The sequence below is a fragment of the Orbicella faveolata genome, unplaced genomic scaffold (genome assembly GCF_042242905.1).
Source record: "Orbicella faveolata isolate gen_17 unplaced genomic scaffold, um_ofav_v1 contig_35, whole genome shotgun sequence".
NCBI lineage: Eukaryota > Metazoa > Cnidaria > Anthozoa > Scleractinia > Merulinidae > Orbicella > Orbicella faveolata.
This window is the reverse complement of record NW_028301564.1, coordinates 22,659,337-22,673,319: the sequence shown is the minus strand read 5'-3', so window position 1 is coordinate 22,673,319 and position 13,983 is coordinate 22,659,337. Positions and strand designations below refer to the sequence as shown.

The following is a 13,983-nucleotide window of genomic DNA, read 5'->3' as shown; positions in this document are numbered from 1 at the left end:
CTATGGTAGTTGTATTCATCATCTTGGACTGGATATTTGTTTTAATGGATACAACTACCATGATTGCTTGAACTCTTGTCTCAGAAAAAGAATGGGCCATTATAAACCTCTCACATTAAGAGTATGAAAAATGTTGGTAAAATTAGCAACTAAAACAAGATGTCAGTTTTAAAAACAGGGATTAAATCAAGGCACCGATGGGATTTGAACCCATGACCTCCTGTTTACTAGACAGGCGCTCTAACCAACTGAGCTACGGCGCCCTCCTTGACGATATAATACAATACACTAAGGCAATAATAATGTGTTACACCTTAGTACAATAGGAGATTACAAGATAATTTTTCAAATAGCACTTCCCAGAGTTAATAATTCGTATACACTTCTCCATGTGAGTATTTTATTTATTCGAGAAAAGCTCGTAGGACACTTTTAATAACAGGACCTCTTGCACCTAATTTGATTCAGGAAAAGCGGTTGTTTATTGCATCAAAACCGCTAGGAACCAAACTAATGAAGCCGATCCAGGTATTATCCGTTATGAATTAAACTACAAGGATTGACTACAATGTCCAAAATATCCAAAAATAATTTTTTTAAAAAAATATATATATCCTTCTTTTATCGGAAAAGTTTCTCGTTTTGAGACGAGAAACTTTAAATTTTATTTAAACAAGGGCATCTAATTAGCTTGCTATATTTTTGCCCTTTTCCATTTCTCCTCTTACTTATCTACTTCAGTTATATTGATCTTTGTAATTTTAGAATGGAATAAATAAACAGGCATCTTGTTCAAAATGTTTTACGCCAAATCCTCGGTAGTATAGTGGTGAGTATCCCCGCCTGTCACGCGGGAGACCGGGGTTCGATTCCCCGCCGGGGAGGATTAAATATATTATGGACTGTTTTTAGATTTATGAAGTCGGTTGCTTAATTTCTGTTAAGAATAAACAAAACCAAATGATACCGTTGTACCGATTGAAATACATTAAAACAATAACAACGAAAAACAAATCAAATCAAAAACAAACTTCTTCAGTTAAGTTGTTGTTTTTATAGCAGAGGAGGATGATTCACTGATTCTTTGACTAATTCCCATCGATCTCATAGAGGTCTCCGTGGTGCTATCGGTTAGCCCGTTCGGCTGTTAACCGAAAGGTTGGTGGTTCAAGCCCACCCGGGGACGATTCAATATCCTGTCATTCTTTTTTCTTTCCTAATAGAATACAACGATGCGGGAGGGATCTTTTTCCAATTTTATCATCAGTAGAACTAGAAGCTGTGAATCCACTTTCCTTTTTAATCCGTGTCTGCGTAAGCGAGTTGAAGTAGTGGATGAGATCGATGATACAATTTAGTGTTGGTCGATGATCAGTTAACGTGCCATCGCAATTTTGCTGTTTTGCGGGCGCATATATGGTTTGACATCTCCTGGGCTACATGATATACTTAACTGCGTCTTATCAGGAGCCATAATCGAGGACGGAGACCGTAAGTCTTAGGATCCGCGCGCACCTATGATATGGGACAATTTTTCTATTGTTAGAACAAATTGCGCCATCCTGACGTCATATATTCGCGCGGATCCACGCACATGTCGGGGGCTTCCGCGTGGATGTTGTCCCGTTGCGTGATCAAATAGTAAGAGTTGAGAGATTTTCTTGCGTATTCTTCACAGCGATGGCAGGGAATAAGGCAGGGAGTAAGAACCAGGGCGCTTATATGTAGTTTTTTGTTCTGAGCTAACGGACTAAGGTAGGTTTTTCAGGGTCGAAAACAAGACTTCAATCTCGCGCTGGGAATGAATAATAAAATCTGCTCGCGCTAGTTGTAAGCTTACGCGTATGCTTTTGCGTTTGTTCTGACTTAATATAGCAAGAAAACTCTCTTCTCTGGTATCGAGTTAATTTGTGAGTTTCTTAGACAATGCTCAACTATAGCCAAAACCTGTTTGGGTGGTTTCTTATTGTTTCTGCTTGTTTGGGGAGTTTGCAAAAGTTTTCGAAAGGAAAGTCTGACAAGTAGCTCGTTTGCATAGTGCAGCTCGTGCACTTTCAAGTCCGAGTCGGTGTTTTCAATTGTCAACTACAAATCTTGACAAAGATTTGTTTCGTTATCTTTTGTGCTGAGATGCTACAACAAATTTCACGAACGCAAAAAGGCTACTAACATCATGTGTGTTTCTTCAACAGAGTGAATTTTTACACTGCGAAAATGAAAATAGACAAGGAGTTTTGATAACTCGATCAACAAAATCGAAATCGTTATTCGAAGTTGATTAAAGAGAGCGTCATCGTAACTTTGCTGATTATTTCTGCTTTATTCACATATTTTCAGCTTAGCTTTTAATATGTTCTCAAACATTTATCAATCGTAAACATATTTAAAAACTATAGAGTTATTGTTTGAGTTCGATGTACGTTTTCACACGAATGTGCGGAAATCCAATTTGTCACTACTGACTGTACAAAATACGCATCGGCGGGCGCTCTCATCCATCGACAACAGCCAATTTACTGGATTTTTACAGAAATAAAACTGAGTGGTATCTACGGACGTAAAGTTATTGGGCCTTGATGAAACATCAAGCGTTGTTTACGATTCAGGCGAAACTCAAACTAGCAATTATTTTGTTTTGTTTTCGGTCGCGATAGACTGGCAAATTCCTCGCAAGCGTGTGGCAAGAGGAGGGAGCAGAAACTATGAAGTTCTGAAACTCTGCTATATCTAAATATATTCAGCTAGTGTTTTGCTGTGTCATGGAAAAGCTGTTAATCTTCCACATATGTGAAATTTAAGTGGAGTAATGTACAGCTCATGTAAAAGAAGCATCGGAACACAACTTGGTCAGCGATATATATAAGCTTAAAGCGGAGCATACCTAAATTCGACACTGTCTTACTTCCCTCAAACTGGAGCAGCTTACGACGAAAATACTTAAGCAAAATTCCAACAGACGTAAACGCGTTGAGTTGTGGGCCAAAAACATGAAAAATTTCGGGAATTTCGGACGCCATTTCCCCCACGCGACATCCGCAAAAATCCTCGCAGCATGTACGCGCGTGTGCCGCAGGCGATGGTGCAATAGCCCTTTTTACAGTTCCCGACGCCATATTGGATTAGTAACCGCGCAAACACGATAGCGAGGCTGCCGGTGACTCGATAGGAGCGTCACAAAAAGGTTTGGTCGATTTCTCGAGCGTGCTATCAGGTTCTGAACTCTATAGTGAAATGGATGAAAGTTTAAGCGCCGAAGAAATTTTACCAGCCCCTGTGAAAAGGAGAGGAAAGTATTGTGCGGCTTTTGGTTGCAATAATAGCGCCTATGATGCAAACGGCTCTCGTACAAGTTATCATTTCTTCGAGTTTCCGAAGGATGTTCAGCGAAGGAATCGCTGGTGTACTCTCATCAAGCGGCGGCATGGACAAGATGGATTTGTAGTTTCCAGCTCTACTGTTCTTTGCCATGAACATTTCCGAGCCGAAGATATTTCGAAAAAACTTTCTGGTCGCTGGGATTTAAGAAAAGGTTTGTGATATTGTTCAGCTTTTGTTACGCCAAATGATTACCCTTCTGCTACCTTTAAATAAAGCTTCTTTTTTAAAATTTAAGGTGCAGAGCCATCTGTATTTAGCTGGACCACTGTAACAAAGCAAAGAAAGGCACCGGGGAAAAGAATGCGACAAGCGACTGATGAGCCATCTCCAGAGACAGCTGGAGTAGCGGTATCAGCATTGGTAGTTGGAGCTTACTCAGTATTAACCCCTGGTGATACATCAGCTGATGCTGATGTTTCATTTTCACAGTGTGATCAACATGCTGCTGAAAAAGTGGAGTGTGAGCCCCCTGATGTTATTCTTGAGCTGCAAAGAAAAATTGCATTGCTTGAAACTCAGCTAGCAGACTGCCAAGAAAAGCTCAGTGAAGCTGAAAAGGAAAATGCAGTCCTTTTGGGACGTCAATTTTCTCTTGAAAAAATAAAAGATGACAATGCTGCTGTGTTATTTTACACCGGCTCCCAAGTTATGAGGCATTAATCAGCTTCTACAAGTACATTGGACCGAAGCTTTCTAAAATGCAATACTGGAAGGGCGAAAATTTAGTCGAGGAAAGGCAGCCTTATCAAGATGATGAAAACAAGCGTAAACCTGGGCCTTCAAGGAAGCTCTCTTATCTGGATGAGTTTCTACTTGTGCTTATGAGACTGAAGGCTGGTCTCTTTGTCCAAGACCTTGCAGACAGATTTGGGATCAGTACCAGCCTGGTATCCAGGATATGTATCACTTGGATAAATTTGTTGTACTTTGAACTCCAAGACATGTTTCCGTTTCCCACACAGGAGCTTGTTCGCAAAAACATGCCCAAGGAGTTCGCCCAGTATGCAACCACAAGGATAATTTTAGATTGTACTGAACTATTTACTCAGCGACCTTCTACAATGCTACCCCAGTCTGAGACATGGTCAGACTACAAACATCACAATACTTGGAAGTTGCTAGGGGGGTAACCCCAAATGGTCAGGTGACTTTTTTGTCAGATCTCCGGGGCGGACGTGTATCTGAGAAACAAATCACAAGAGAGAGCGGCGTATTGAATTTGTTACAAGCAGGTGATAATGTGATGGTTGATCGTGGGTTTGACATTTCCGGTATTGTACCGGCTGGTGTTACAGTGAACATGCCACCATTTTTGGCTGGCGTGATCAAATGACAGCAGCTGAGACTGAAGAAACAATGAATATTGCTTCCTTTCGCATTCATGTGGAGCGTGCAATTGGCCGCATTAAGACGTACCACGTTTTAGATGGGACTTTACCCAATACGTTAAGCCCTTATGCGACACAAATTGCAACCATCTGTGGTTTACTGACAAACTTTCTACCCCCTTTACTACTGCCTGGTAATCCTTCATTATGATTCCTGCACTGATTTTTTGTATACTTAATAGAAATATATTCAATAATTTAGGGCATATCTAAGGGCTTAAGGGCTGATTACATTTACCTGAGCCATGCTGGCCTGGTTAGTCTAGTCCTTATTATCATCTGGTAATCAAAGTAGAAGCAATTTAATACCCAGTACACGTTTGCTCATATATCGTGCATTGCAGTTAAATTTAGATGCTTATGCTTCATGTGACAGTGGAAGTTTGAAGAGCACTGGAGCAAGTCTTAGCAATTAGAGTGCAAGCTCAAGGTCTTATCGACTGTGAGTTGGCATCTCAGACCGAGAATGCATCTAGCCAACCACAGGGAACCAAAGGCTGTTCATGTAATCAGACCCTTAGCTTCCATTAATTTTGCATTCTAAATAAGTAGCTATTGTTGATTAATGTATAACCACTGAGATTCAATAGAAAAATTATTTATTATGGTTGAAAAATGTTCACTTTACAACAATGCATTTCCTTAAAAGTTAAAATAGCATGTACTTTTTGTACTGTGCATACTTAAGAATGTTTTTTGAATGAAAAGCTAAAATGTTCCTTGATTTTTTTTTATTGTTGGCCTTACTTTTCCCTTTGAAGGAGTAATTTTAAACCATTTCTTGAACAGGAGTATTGTCCATATGGTAGCCAACCACCATGTAGGTAGAGTACCTTTCCTCTTTGAACTCGTCTGGTTAGCATCTCAGGAAAGAAAGCCCTTCGATAAAAATAATCAATCTTTGGTAGAAAATCATTAAACCATCTGCTATTTTCAAAGTGGATCTTTTCAGTAAACAGTGGCATGTCTTCTCCAAAGTACACTACAAAAAAAATTCCTTTAAGGGGCATCATGGAACAGTACAGCTGACCTTGAACTTGACAAAAGTAATTATGGTTCCTTTTGAGTTTTACTGAGTCATCAGCTAGTTTCTCCAAAAAAAAATTCTTTGTTTTACAAGCTTCATCAACAGTCATGCCAGCTTTGCTGAATGGAGATTTAATTTCCATGCCCCATTTTTCACCAGTGTCAGTCATAGTTACTATTCTGTCTAAGCTTGCTCCAAGGTATGGTTTGTCCTTAGACAGTGATAATCCAGGTTCCTCCACTTCCACAGTAATCCCATCCTTGCTCATTTCCCTTCTGAATAAATCAACAGCTTTCTGTTCACTTTCGATTCCATACTGCACAGCTTCAGTTGTGAAGTTACCATAGAGCATTGCTTTTAATTTATTTGACGGCTTGACTTTTGTTTTAGCTACATTTCCAAAATTTGAGGCTGTCAGTACAGTTTTTCTTTTTTCAAACCACAAGTTGTTTTTTGATTGTCCTCTGGTCAGCCTCTCAGTCTCTTGTATCTCCTCTGGGGTAATGGTTAGACTAGAGACATGCTCATCGATCATACTTTTGAAACGATTAGTTGCTATGTCATAGCTGTCGGTGAACGCAACACTTTCCTCTTGCTCTTCTGACACTTGCTGTTCTGACATCTCAGAGTAGTTTGATTTAATGTCATGAAAGAGAAAAAACGAGCTCGAAGCTAGACAGTTTTGAAGGTTCTCGCTAAAAGTTTTGAACCTTTCTTCGTCTATTTTACGCTGTTGTGGCGGTCTTGGGTCGAACTTTATCCCCTTTGGTTTTATTAAGATCTGGTCGAGGGGTTTGGCTGCGACGTTCTGATTGCGTGGGACAACCCGTACTGAAAGACGCGATGTGCAAGATAGTGGTTCGGAATGATTTTGCAGACCTCGACGTGTGAAATCTTCTAAGGCAAATAACACACCTCCAACATGGTTGCACTTTCCCTTACCATGCGAACCAAGCCCGGCAGGACAGGTACAAGCTGCGCGTAAAAAATCACACTGAGGTGTGAACTCGACGACAACTCTATAAGGCGTCTTTTTCATCGATGGTAAAACACTGGCTTTTACGTACGTCTTGTTCTCGTGAGTTTTGCTTTCAAGTCTTTTAACGTTCCCTTCAAAGAAAAATTGATAAGATGTTAGTTTCGTATAATTTGTTCCCTTCAGCACAATGTGGCGGTACTTGCGAGTTGACACAACAAGGTAATCGTAAAGTTGTATAAAATTTAGTTCGGGAAGCTGTCGCAAATCAGTGGACCATCCAAGAGCATAGATTCGTCGTAAAGTTTCATCGTACTTGAAGTCGCCTCTAGAATCCTGGTCATTTTGAGCACTATTATCGGCATTTTGCTGTTGATTAGCGGCCGGTGTTAATACGTTTCGCATGAGTATTGCGTAGACTTTTAACACCAAGTCCGCTTTCGTTCCGCCCGTCGTTTCCGAATTTGAACGCAAAATCTCTTTTAAATCCTTCGCTTTTAACTACTGGAAATCCTCTAGTGTTGAAATCTGCACATCCTTGTGAACTAGAACCATTTTCCAAGCGATTAAACGTGGAAAGCCTTCCCTGATCAGCTGTATACACTGTATTTGTTTTTCGCGGGTCACCGGCAACCTCGCTATCATGTTTGCGCGGTTACTATTCCAACATGGCGTCGGGAACTGTAAAAAGGGCTATTTGCTCTAAAATAGAAAAATTGTCCCATATCATAGGGACAACCCCAATACTAGAAATGGCACGCGCTTACGGTCTCCGTCCCCGATTATGGCTCCTGGTCTTATGTGAGTGTAATACGAAGCTTAAGCAAAAGCTAGCTGTTCATCATAGTCTTCCTTGTTTAGCAAGATTTACTCAAAAAGTTCCAAAAGGGAATGAAAATGGAAAGAAAGAGAGAATGGAACTAAGAAAAATAAAGTTTGTTTCCGGTCGGGCTCGAACCGGAGACCTTCCGCGCCTTAGGCGGACGTGATAACCACTACACTACGGAAACCACATGAAAAACCCCTGTTGTTATATTAGAGGGCGTTACGACATACATATTGACAGACTGACAGACTTGTCTGACAGACCGACAGACCGACAGATCGACAGACCGACAGATCCACAGACCCACAGACTAATAGACTGACAGACTGAATGAACGAATAAATGAATAAGAAAACAGAGATACTCTCGTTGGTAATAATGAGGTGAGCATCCCCACCTATCATGCGGAAGAACGGGTTTTGATTCCCCGCAGGGGAGGAAGGGATACATCAGTATTTTAATCGGAAATATGTACTTTTTCTTCTCTTCCTTTTTTGACAGATTGATTGAGCGAATAAATTATTTTTTTTTTACAATAAGAAACAGAGATACTTTCAAAAACAGCAGATATTAAATATTGGAGGAAGAAAAATAGTCCTGAATTCAACGAATCAACTGGCAGATTCAACGAGTTGGGTCTAGTTATTAATGCAAATCTGGCATGTTCCTCAGTAGTATAGTGGTGAGTATCCCCGCCTGTCACGCGGGAGACCGTGGTTCGATGTACTTTACATGTACTTTTTCATGTACTTTATATGTACTTTTTTATCTTTTACCTTCATCTCTTCCTCTGCTATAACAACAATAATTCAACTGAAGAAGTTCAGGCATAGCCATTTTTCTTGGACAATTATGTCCAAGAGGGAAAGGCGCGGTGAGGTTACCCTATATGAAAGTTCCTGTTTGATTTGATCTGTTAATCAGGATGAGAAAAATTTATATATTAATTGACCAACCGATCTCAAATATGATAATAAAAACAAATATAAAGACGCGGATAAATTATTTCTAATCAAAAATATATTCAATCCTCCCCGGCGGGGAATCGAACCCCGGTCTCCCGCGTGACAGGCGGGGATACTCACCACTATACTACCGAGGATTTGGGATGACAGCATTGGACAAGATGCCCTGTTCAATTTAGAACCACTGTTTCGAAAAAATTGGGGGTTTGCTGGTTTTGAAACAAACTCTACTCTAAAGAGTTCATTATCTATGAAGGAAAAAAAGAAGTAACATTACATATAAGATTGAAGCGAGAGAAAGAGTCATATAGCTTTAGGGGCCCAGTAACCGATTTATTCGCGCGCTCGCGCGCGTTGCTAAGGAGGTGAAATTTCACTTCTGGTCGCTTACGTCAGCCTGAGCGCAGAAAATTAAAATAACTCAATAACTTCCAAATTCGCTCACATTTTAGATGTTTTTCTTTGTTTCACAAAATGCAAAGTAAAAAAAGTACAAGCAAAGACAAAATAAGAGAAAGACAGAAAAACAAGAGCAATAGAAAGAGAAAAACTAACTCTGTGTGGCTTTGTTTGATCTTACCGAAGTGTGCTGGAAGTGTAAATTGCGCACGCGCTGATAGGGTAACTTCCAATATATATTGGGCGCACTTCCGGTTTCTTTAAATGCTAAAGGAAACGCGGGTTTTCCTTAAATCCAGCCTTTTTTGACGGATTTCGATTAAAACCAACGTTGGAAACATAGCTATGCATTTCTTTTTCAAAATCATGCTTTTTTCAGAAAATTACGAACTTTTTAATATTTTGAAATTCTCTCAAAATCTCACCTTTTAGAAATAAAACAAAATCTATGCATAGCGTAATGAAGATTTAAATTAAAATATTAAATCAATGAAAAAAATTCCGATAAAGTAATTTGCCCGGGAGCCTTTGCGTTTTTTCAGTATTAGTCACATGACCATGGGCGTGGCCTGATGACGTCATCACTGGTGTTGCCGATCATGAAAAAGTTAAAACACATGAAATAACTCTGAAGTGACTAAAAATGACGAGGTTATATGAGAATAAATTTTCACTAGCAACGGCTCGAAAAGATCAGTTAATGGGCCCTTAATCAGTGTGTTAATGGAGAGATGGGCTATGGTCTTACTTCCTGTATTCCAGGCAAATTAGTATTTTTACTCAGTCACCCACGCTCACCAAGAAGGTATTACACAGTGTGTGACGAATAGTCTTGTCGAAGGTAGAGGTAAACTGCCATGAAAAGGAGCCTGCAGAAAAGGGGTGATGGGTTCTCAATTAGTTATCGGAAAAGGAGTGAGAAAAGCCTTGCAACCAGAAACGTTTATTAGAGGGCTAGTCGAATACAGAATACAGAAACGTACCATGACCAGGAAAAATGGAACATCATGGTTGTAAGAAAAAAGAGAAGTAAGTGAAATAAACAGAAAAAAAATATATAACAAGCCTGTTTCCGGCCGGGCTTGAACCGGCGACCTTCCGCGTGTTAGGCGGACGTGATAACTACTACTCTACGGTAACCACTGAAATTTATGGTTCTCATTTTGGCAACGTTCGGATGTAGTTAAAATTTTTACTGACAAGCTGACTGACTGACTGACTGATTGACCGAATAATGAAAGAATGAACGAACGAACGAACGAACGAACGAACGAATGAATGAATGAATGAATGAATGAATGAATGAATGAGTGAATGAATGAGTGAATAAATGGCTGACCGACTGATTTCATTTTTTTTATAAGGGCTTATAAGGAGAGAAATCAGTAGCAATAGGGATACACTCGAAAACAACCGACTTTATGTGAGGAATACAAATGCACTGCATCAACAAATCACCTGCAGTTATAGGCATTGAATTCTTTTCTTTCCATGATATTATGGCTTATCCTCGGTAGTATAGTGGTGATATCCCTGCCTGTCACTCAGGAGACCGGGGTTCGATTCCCCGCCGGGGTGGACTGGATATATTTTTGAGTGGAATAACATAAGCAGGTCGTCAAAAGCGGGACAATTATAAATAACTAAAGAAAAGCTGGGAAAAAAAGAACAAAAAAAAAAAAAAAGAAAAAAGAAAAGAAGAGAACGAGAAACCTTTTTCTGGTTTAGCAGGAGCGGAGTTTCATCCTCGTAGTTTTAGTACTCTTAGATCTACGGATGGACCGTGGCAGTGTGAATGCGCCGCCGGCCGGAATACGGAGGTTTGGTGGAACGTTGTTAGAATCCCCCTTTAATGGGCATTTTTTAGTATTACAGTTCGAACGAAAACGAAAGTTGTGAAGTATTTACTAATAGTAATGGCCAATTCCTTCTGACACATCCTTGGAGGGAGTATTCATCATCTTAGACTGGATATTTGTTTTGATGAATACAATTACCATGATTCCCTTTAGTTGTGTTTTATAAAGGAATTGGTCATTATGAACCTCTCACATTGAAAATGTGAAAAATGTTGGAAAAATTGGCAACTAAAACAAGATATCAGGGTTGAAAGGAAGGATTAAATCAAGGCACTGATGGGATTTGAACCCATGACCTCCTACGGCGCCCTCCCTCTTTTTTTAGACAATGATAATGTGTTTACACCTAAGTATTATAGGAGGATGTGAGATAATTCTTCAAACAGCACCTCCCAGACTTAACCTCTCCATGTGAGAATTTATTGATTCGAGAAAGGCTCTCAGGCACAACCCCTAGAAGTTAAATTAATGAAGCCGACCCAGGTATTATCCGTCATAAATTCACTACAACAATTGACTATAATTTCCAAAATATTCCAAAAATAATTATTTTCTAATATATACATCCTTCTTTAATGAGGAACGTTTCTCGTTTTAAGACTTTTCTCGACCATCCTTTTTCGATTATTTAAACAACCCATCGCTTTATGTGGATTTTTATGGCATTTTAGCCCCCCTTTGTTTTAGGACAAGAAATCATGTGGCATTACAGACAGGCTAAGAAATGCAATGTCAATAAAATAGTCATGTCTCAATGACTTTTACTATAGAACCATTCTCTATAATCAGTTGTTCGAGGTGGACGCACGCGCAAAATGCCTTTCACGCATTTTCCGCACCAATGAAAAGACCCTTTAATTCTCTGCGGAGGAAAGAGCTCATATCGCACACTAGCCACTGAACAAACGATAAGTGTAACTAATCATCATCAGAGACCGTTTCCAGGTTAGTGGGGGCACTGAGGAAACGTCGAAACGGTGGGTAGAAAATCGGTAAACAAAAGGTGGAGAGAAAGCGAGGAGCTGCCCCTGATCTGAGGACTAAGAGAATGACTCAGTTCAAAACAGCTCTCTGTGATCATAAACGCTGGATTCTTCTTGGGCATAAAATCGCTTTGCATAATCATGCCCAATCGGCGGGTAGCGCGTTCACAGTACATCTTGTGTGTTCTAATAAGAAGCCTATGCTTAGCTAGCTATTCATCATAGTCGTCCTCGTTTAACAAGATTTACTCAGAAAGTTCAAAAAGGGAAAGAAAGAGAGACTGAAACTAAGAAAAATAAAGTATGTTTCCGGCCGGGCTCGAACCGGCGACCTTCCGCGTGTTAGGCGGACGTGATAACCACTACACTACGGAAACCACATGAAAAGAATTATTGTTATCTTAGAATGTTTCCGACATACAGATTGACAGACAGACCGACCGACCGACCGACCGACAAACCGACAGGCCGCGAGAACGACAGATCGACAAACTGACAGACTGATTGAACGAATAAATAATTTTTTTTACAATAGGAAACAGAGATACTCTCAAAAACAGCAGATATTAAATATTGGGGGAAGAAAAATAGTCCTGAGTTCAACGAAGCAACTGCCAGATTCAAGGAGTTGGGTCTAGTTATTAATGCAAATCTGGCATGTTCCTCAGTAGTATAGTGGTGAGTTTCCCCGCTTGTCACGCGGGAGACCGGGGTTCGATGTACTTTATATGTACTTTTTCATCTCTTACCTTTTTTGTTTGTTTGTTTCGGGTAAAATGCCTCAGAACGCTCTCTCAGGATTTCTATATGTATAAGATTCAGACGGCATCACATTGGTAGAAAATAAATTACCTGGAATAAAGCAAGATGCCATAAACAGTTCAAGTGACAAAGAAAGACAACAACAACAACAACAACAACAGCAAAAATAACAACAGGACAGTTATAAAAAAAACTAAAGATGCGAAAGAAAAGCGAAAGAAAGAGAGACTGAAACTAAAAGAAATAAAGTATGTTTCCGGCCGGGCTCGAACCGGCGACATTCCGCGTGTTAGGCGGACGTGATAAGCACTACACTACGGAAACCACATAAAATGCATTGTCGTTAATTTAGAATGTATTCCGACATACAGATTGACAGACAGACCGACTTGTCTGAGAGACGAAAAGAACGACAGACCGACCGACCGACCGACCGACAAACTGACAGACTGATTGAATGAATAAGTGATTTTTTTTACAATAAGAAACAGAGATACTCCCAAAAACAGCAGATATTAAATATTGGGGGAAGAAAGATAGTCCTGAATTCAACGAATCAACTGCCAGATTCAACGAGTTGGGTCTAGTTATTAATGCAAATCTGGCATGTTCCTCGGGAGACCGGGGTTCGATTCCTCGCCGGTGAGGATGGAAATATATTTTGATCTGATATATGTACTTTTTCTTCTCTTACCTTTTTTGTTAGTTTGTTTGTTTCGGGTAAAATGCCTCAGAACACTCTTCTGATTTCTATATGTTTAAGATTCAGACGGCATCACATTGTTAGAAAATAAATTACCTGGAATAAAGCAAGATGCCATAAACAGTGCAAGTGAGAAAAAAGCAACAACAACAGCAACAATAACAACAACAACAACAACAACAACAACAACAGCAAGAACAATAACATGACAATTATGAAAAACTAGAGGTGAAAGAAAGACGGAAAGGATAAAAGAAGGACATAGCTTTCTCCAGCTGGGCTTGAAAAACCCTTCATCCTCGTTGTTTTACAACTAAAATTTGTCTTGACACTACCTATGAAACAATACACAACTGTGTAGATACAGAGGCCTGAACGTCAACAGGGTCCTCATGGGAGATTATTGCAATGACGTATGGCTCAAGCAGTAGTTTATAGAATTTGCTCAACAAAATGATTGATAAACGCCTTGAAATAGGAAAGGTTTAATTTACATTAATACTAAATTACTGCTACTACTACTACTACTACTACTACTACTACTACTACTACTACTACTACTACTACTACTACTACTACTACTACTACTACTACTACTACTACTACTACTACTACTACAATCGTAAACAATTTAAATGAAAAATTAAAACCACCCCTTCCCATTTCAATGATGGAAAAAATGGAGTCCATTATTAAAACTAGCCTCAACGCTGACTA

General features: G+C 39.7%; 1 protein-coding gene, 7 non-coding genes and 1 pseudogene across 8 annotated transcripts; 2 read left to right on the top strand and 7 right to left on the bottom strand.

Moving 5' to 3' along the window:
• Positions 1–189: 189 nt before the first annotated feature.
• Trnat-agu (transfer RNA threonine (anticodon AGU)) lies at positions 190–263 on the bottom strand. Its single transcript has one exon. It is a non-coding gene; the product is annotated as a tRNA-Thr (tRNA).
• Positions 264–812: 549 nt separating this feature from the next.
• On the top strand, positions 813–884 carry Trnad-guc (transfer RNA aspartic acid (anticodon GUC)). Its single transcript has one exon. It is a non-coding gene; the product is annotated as a tRNA-Asp (tRNA).
• A 2,347-nt stretch (positions 885–3,231) lies between these two features.
• Positions 3,232–4,309, top strand: LOC149103902 (uncharacterized; annotated as a pseudogene).
• A 1,082-nt stretch (positions 4,310–5,391) lies between these two features.
• On the bottom strand, positions 5,392–7,848 carry LOC149103900 (uncharacterized). The gene has a single exon (XM_089273538.1). It carries the CDS (start codon positions 7,172–7,174, stop codon positions 5,510–5,512), a length of 1,665 nt encoding a protein of 554 aa, XP_089129664.1. The 5' UTR covers positions 7,175–7,848; the 3' UTR covers positions 5,392–5,509.
• Positions 7,707–7,779, bottom strand: Trnal-aag (transfer RNA leucine (anticodon AAG)). Its single transcript has one exon. It is a non-coding gene; the product is annotated as a tRNA-Leu (tRNA).
• Positions 7,849–8,625: 777 nt separating the features above from the next.
• Positions 8,626–8,697, bottom strand: Trnad-guc (transfer RNA aspartic acid (anticodon GUC)). The gene has a single exon. It is a non-coding gene; the product is annotated as a tRNA-Asp (tRNA).
• A 1,329-nt stretch (positions 8,698–10,026) lies between these two features.
• Trnav-aac (transfer RNA valine (anticodon AAC)) lies at positions 10,027–10,099 on the bottom strand. The gene has a single exon. It is a non-coding gene; the product is annotated as a tRNA-Val (tRNA).
• Positions 10,100–12,105: 2,006 nt separating this feature from the next.
• On the bottom strand, positions 12,106–12,178 carry Trnav-aac (transfer RNA valine (anticodon AAC)). Its single transcript has one exon. It is a non-coding gene; the product is annotated as a tRNA-Val (tRNA).
• A 636-nt stretch (positions 12,179–12,814) lies between these two features.
• On the bottom strand, positions 12,815–12,887 carry Trnav-aac (transfer RNA valine (anticodon AAC)). The gene has a single exon. It is a non-coding gene; the product is annotated as a tRNA-Val (tRNA).
• Between the last annotated feature and the right edge of the window lie 1,096 nt (positions 12,888–13,983).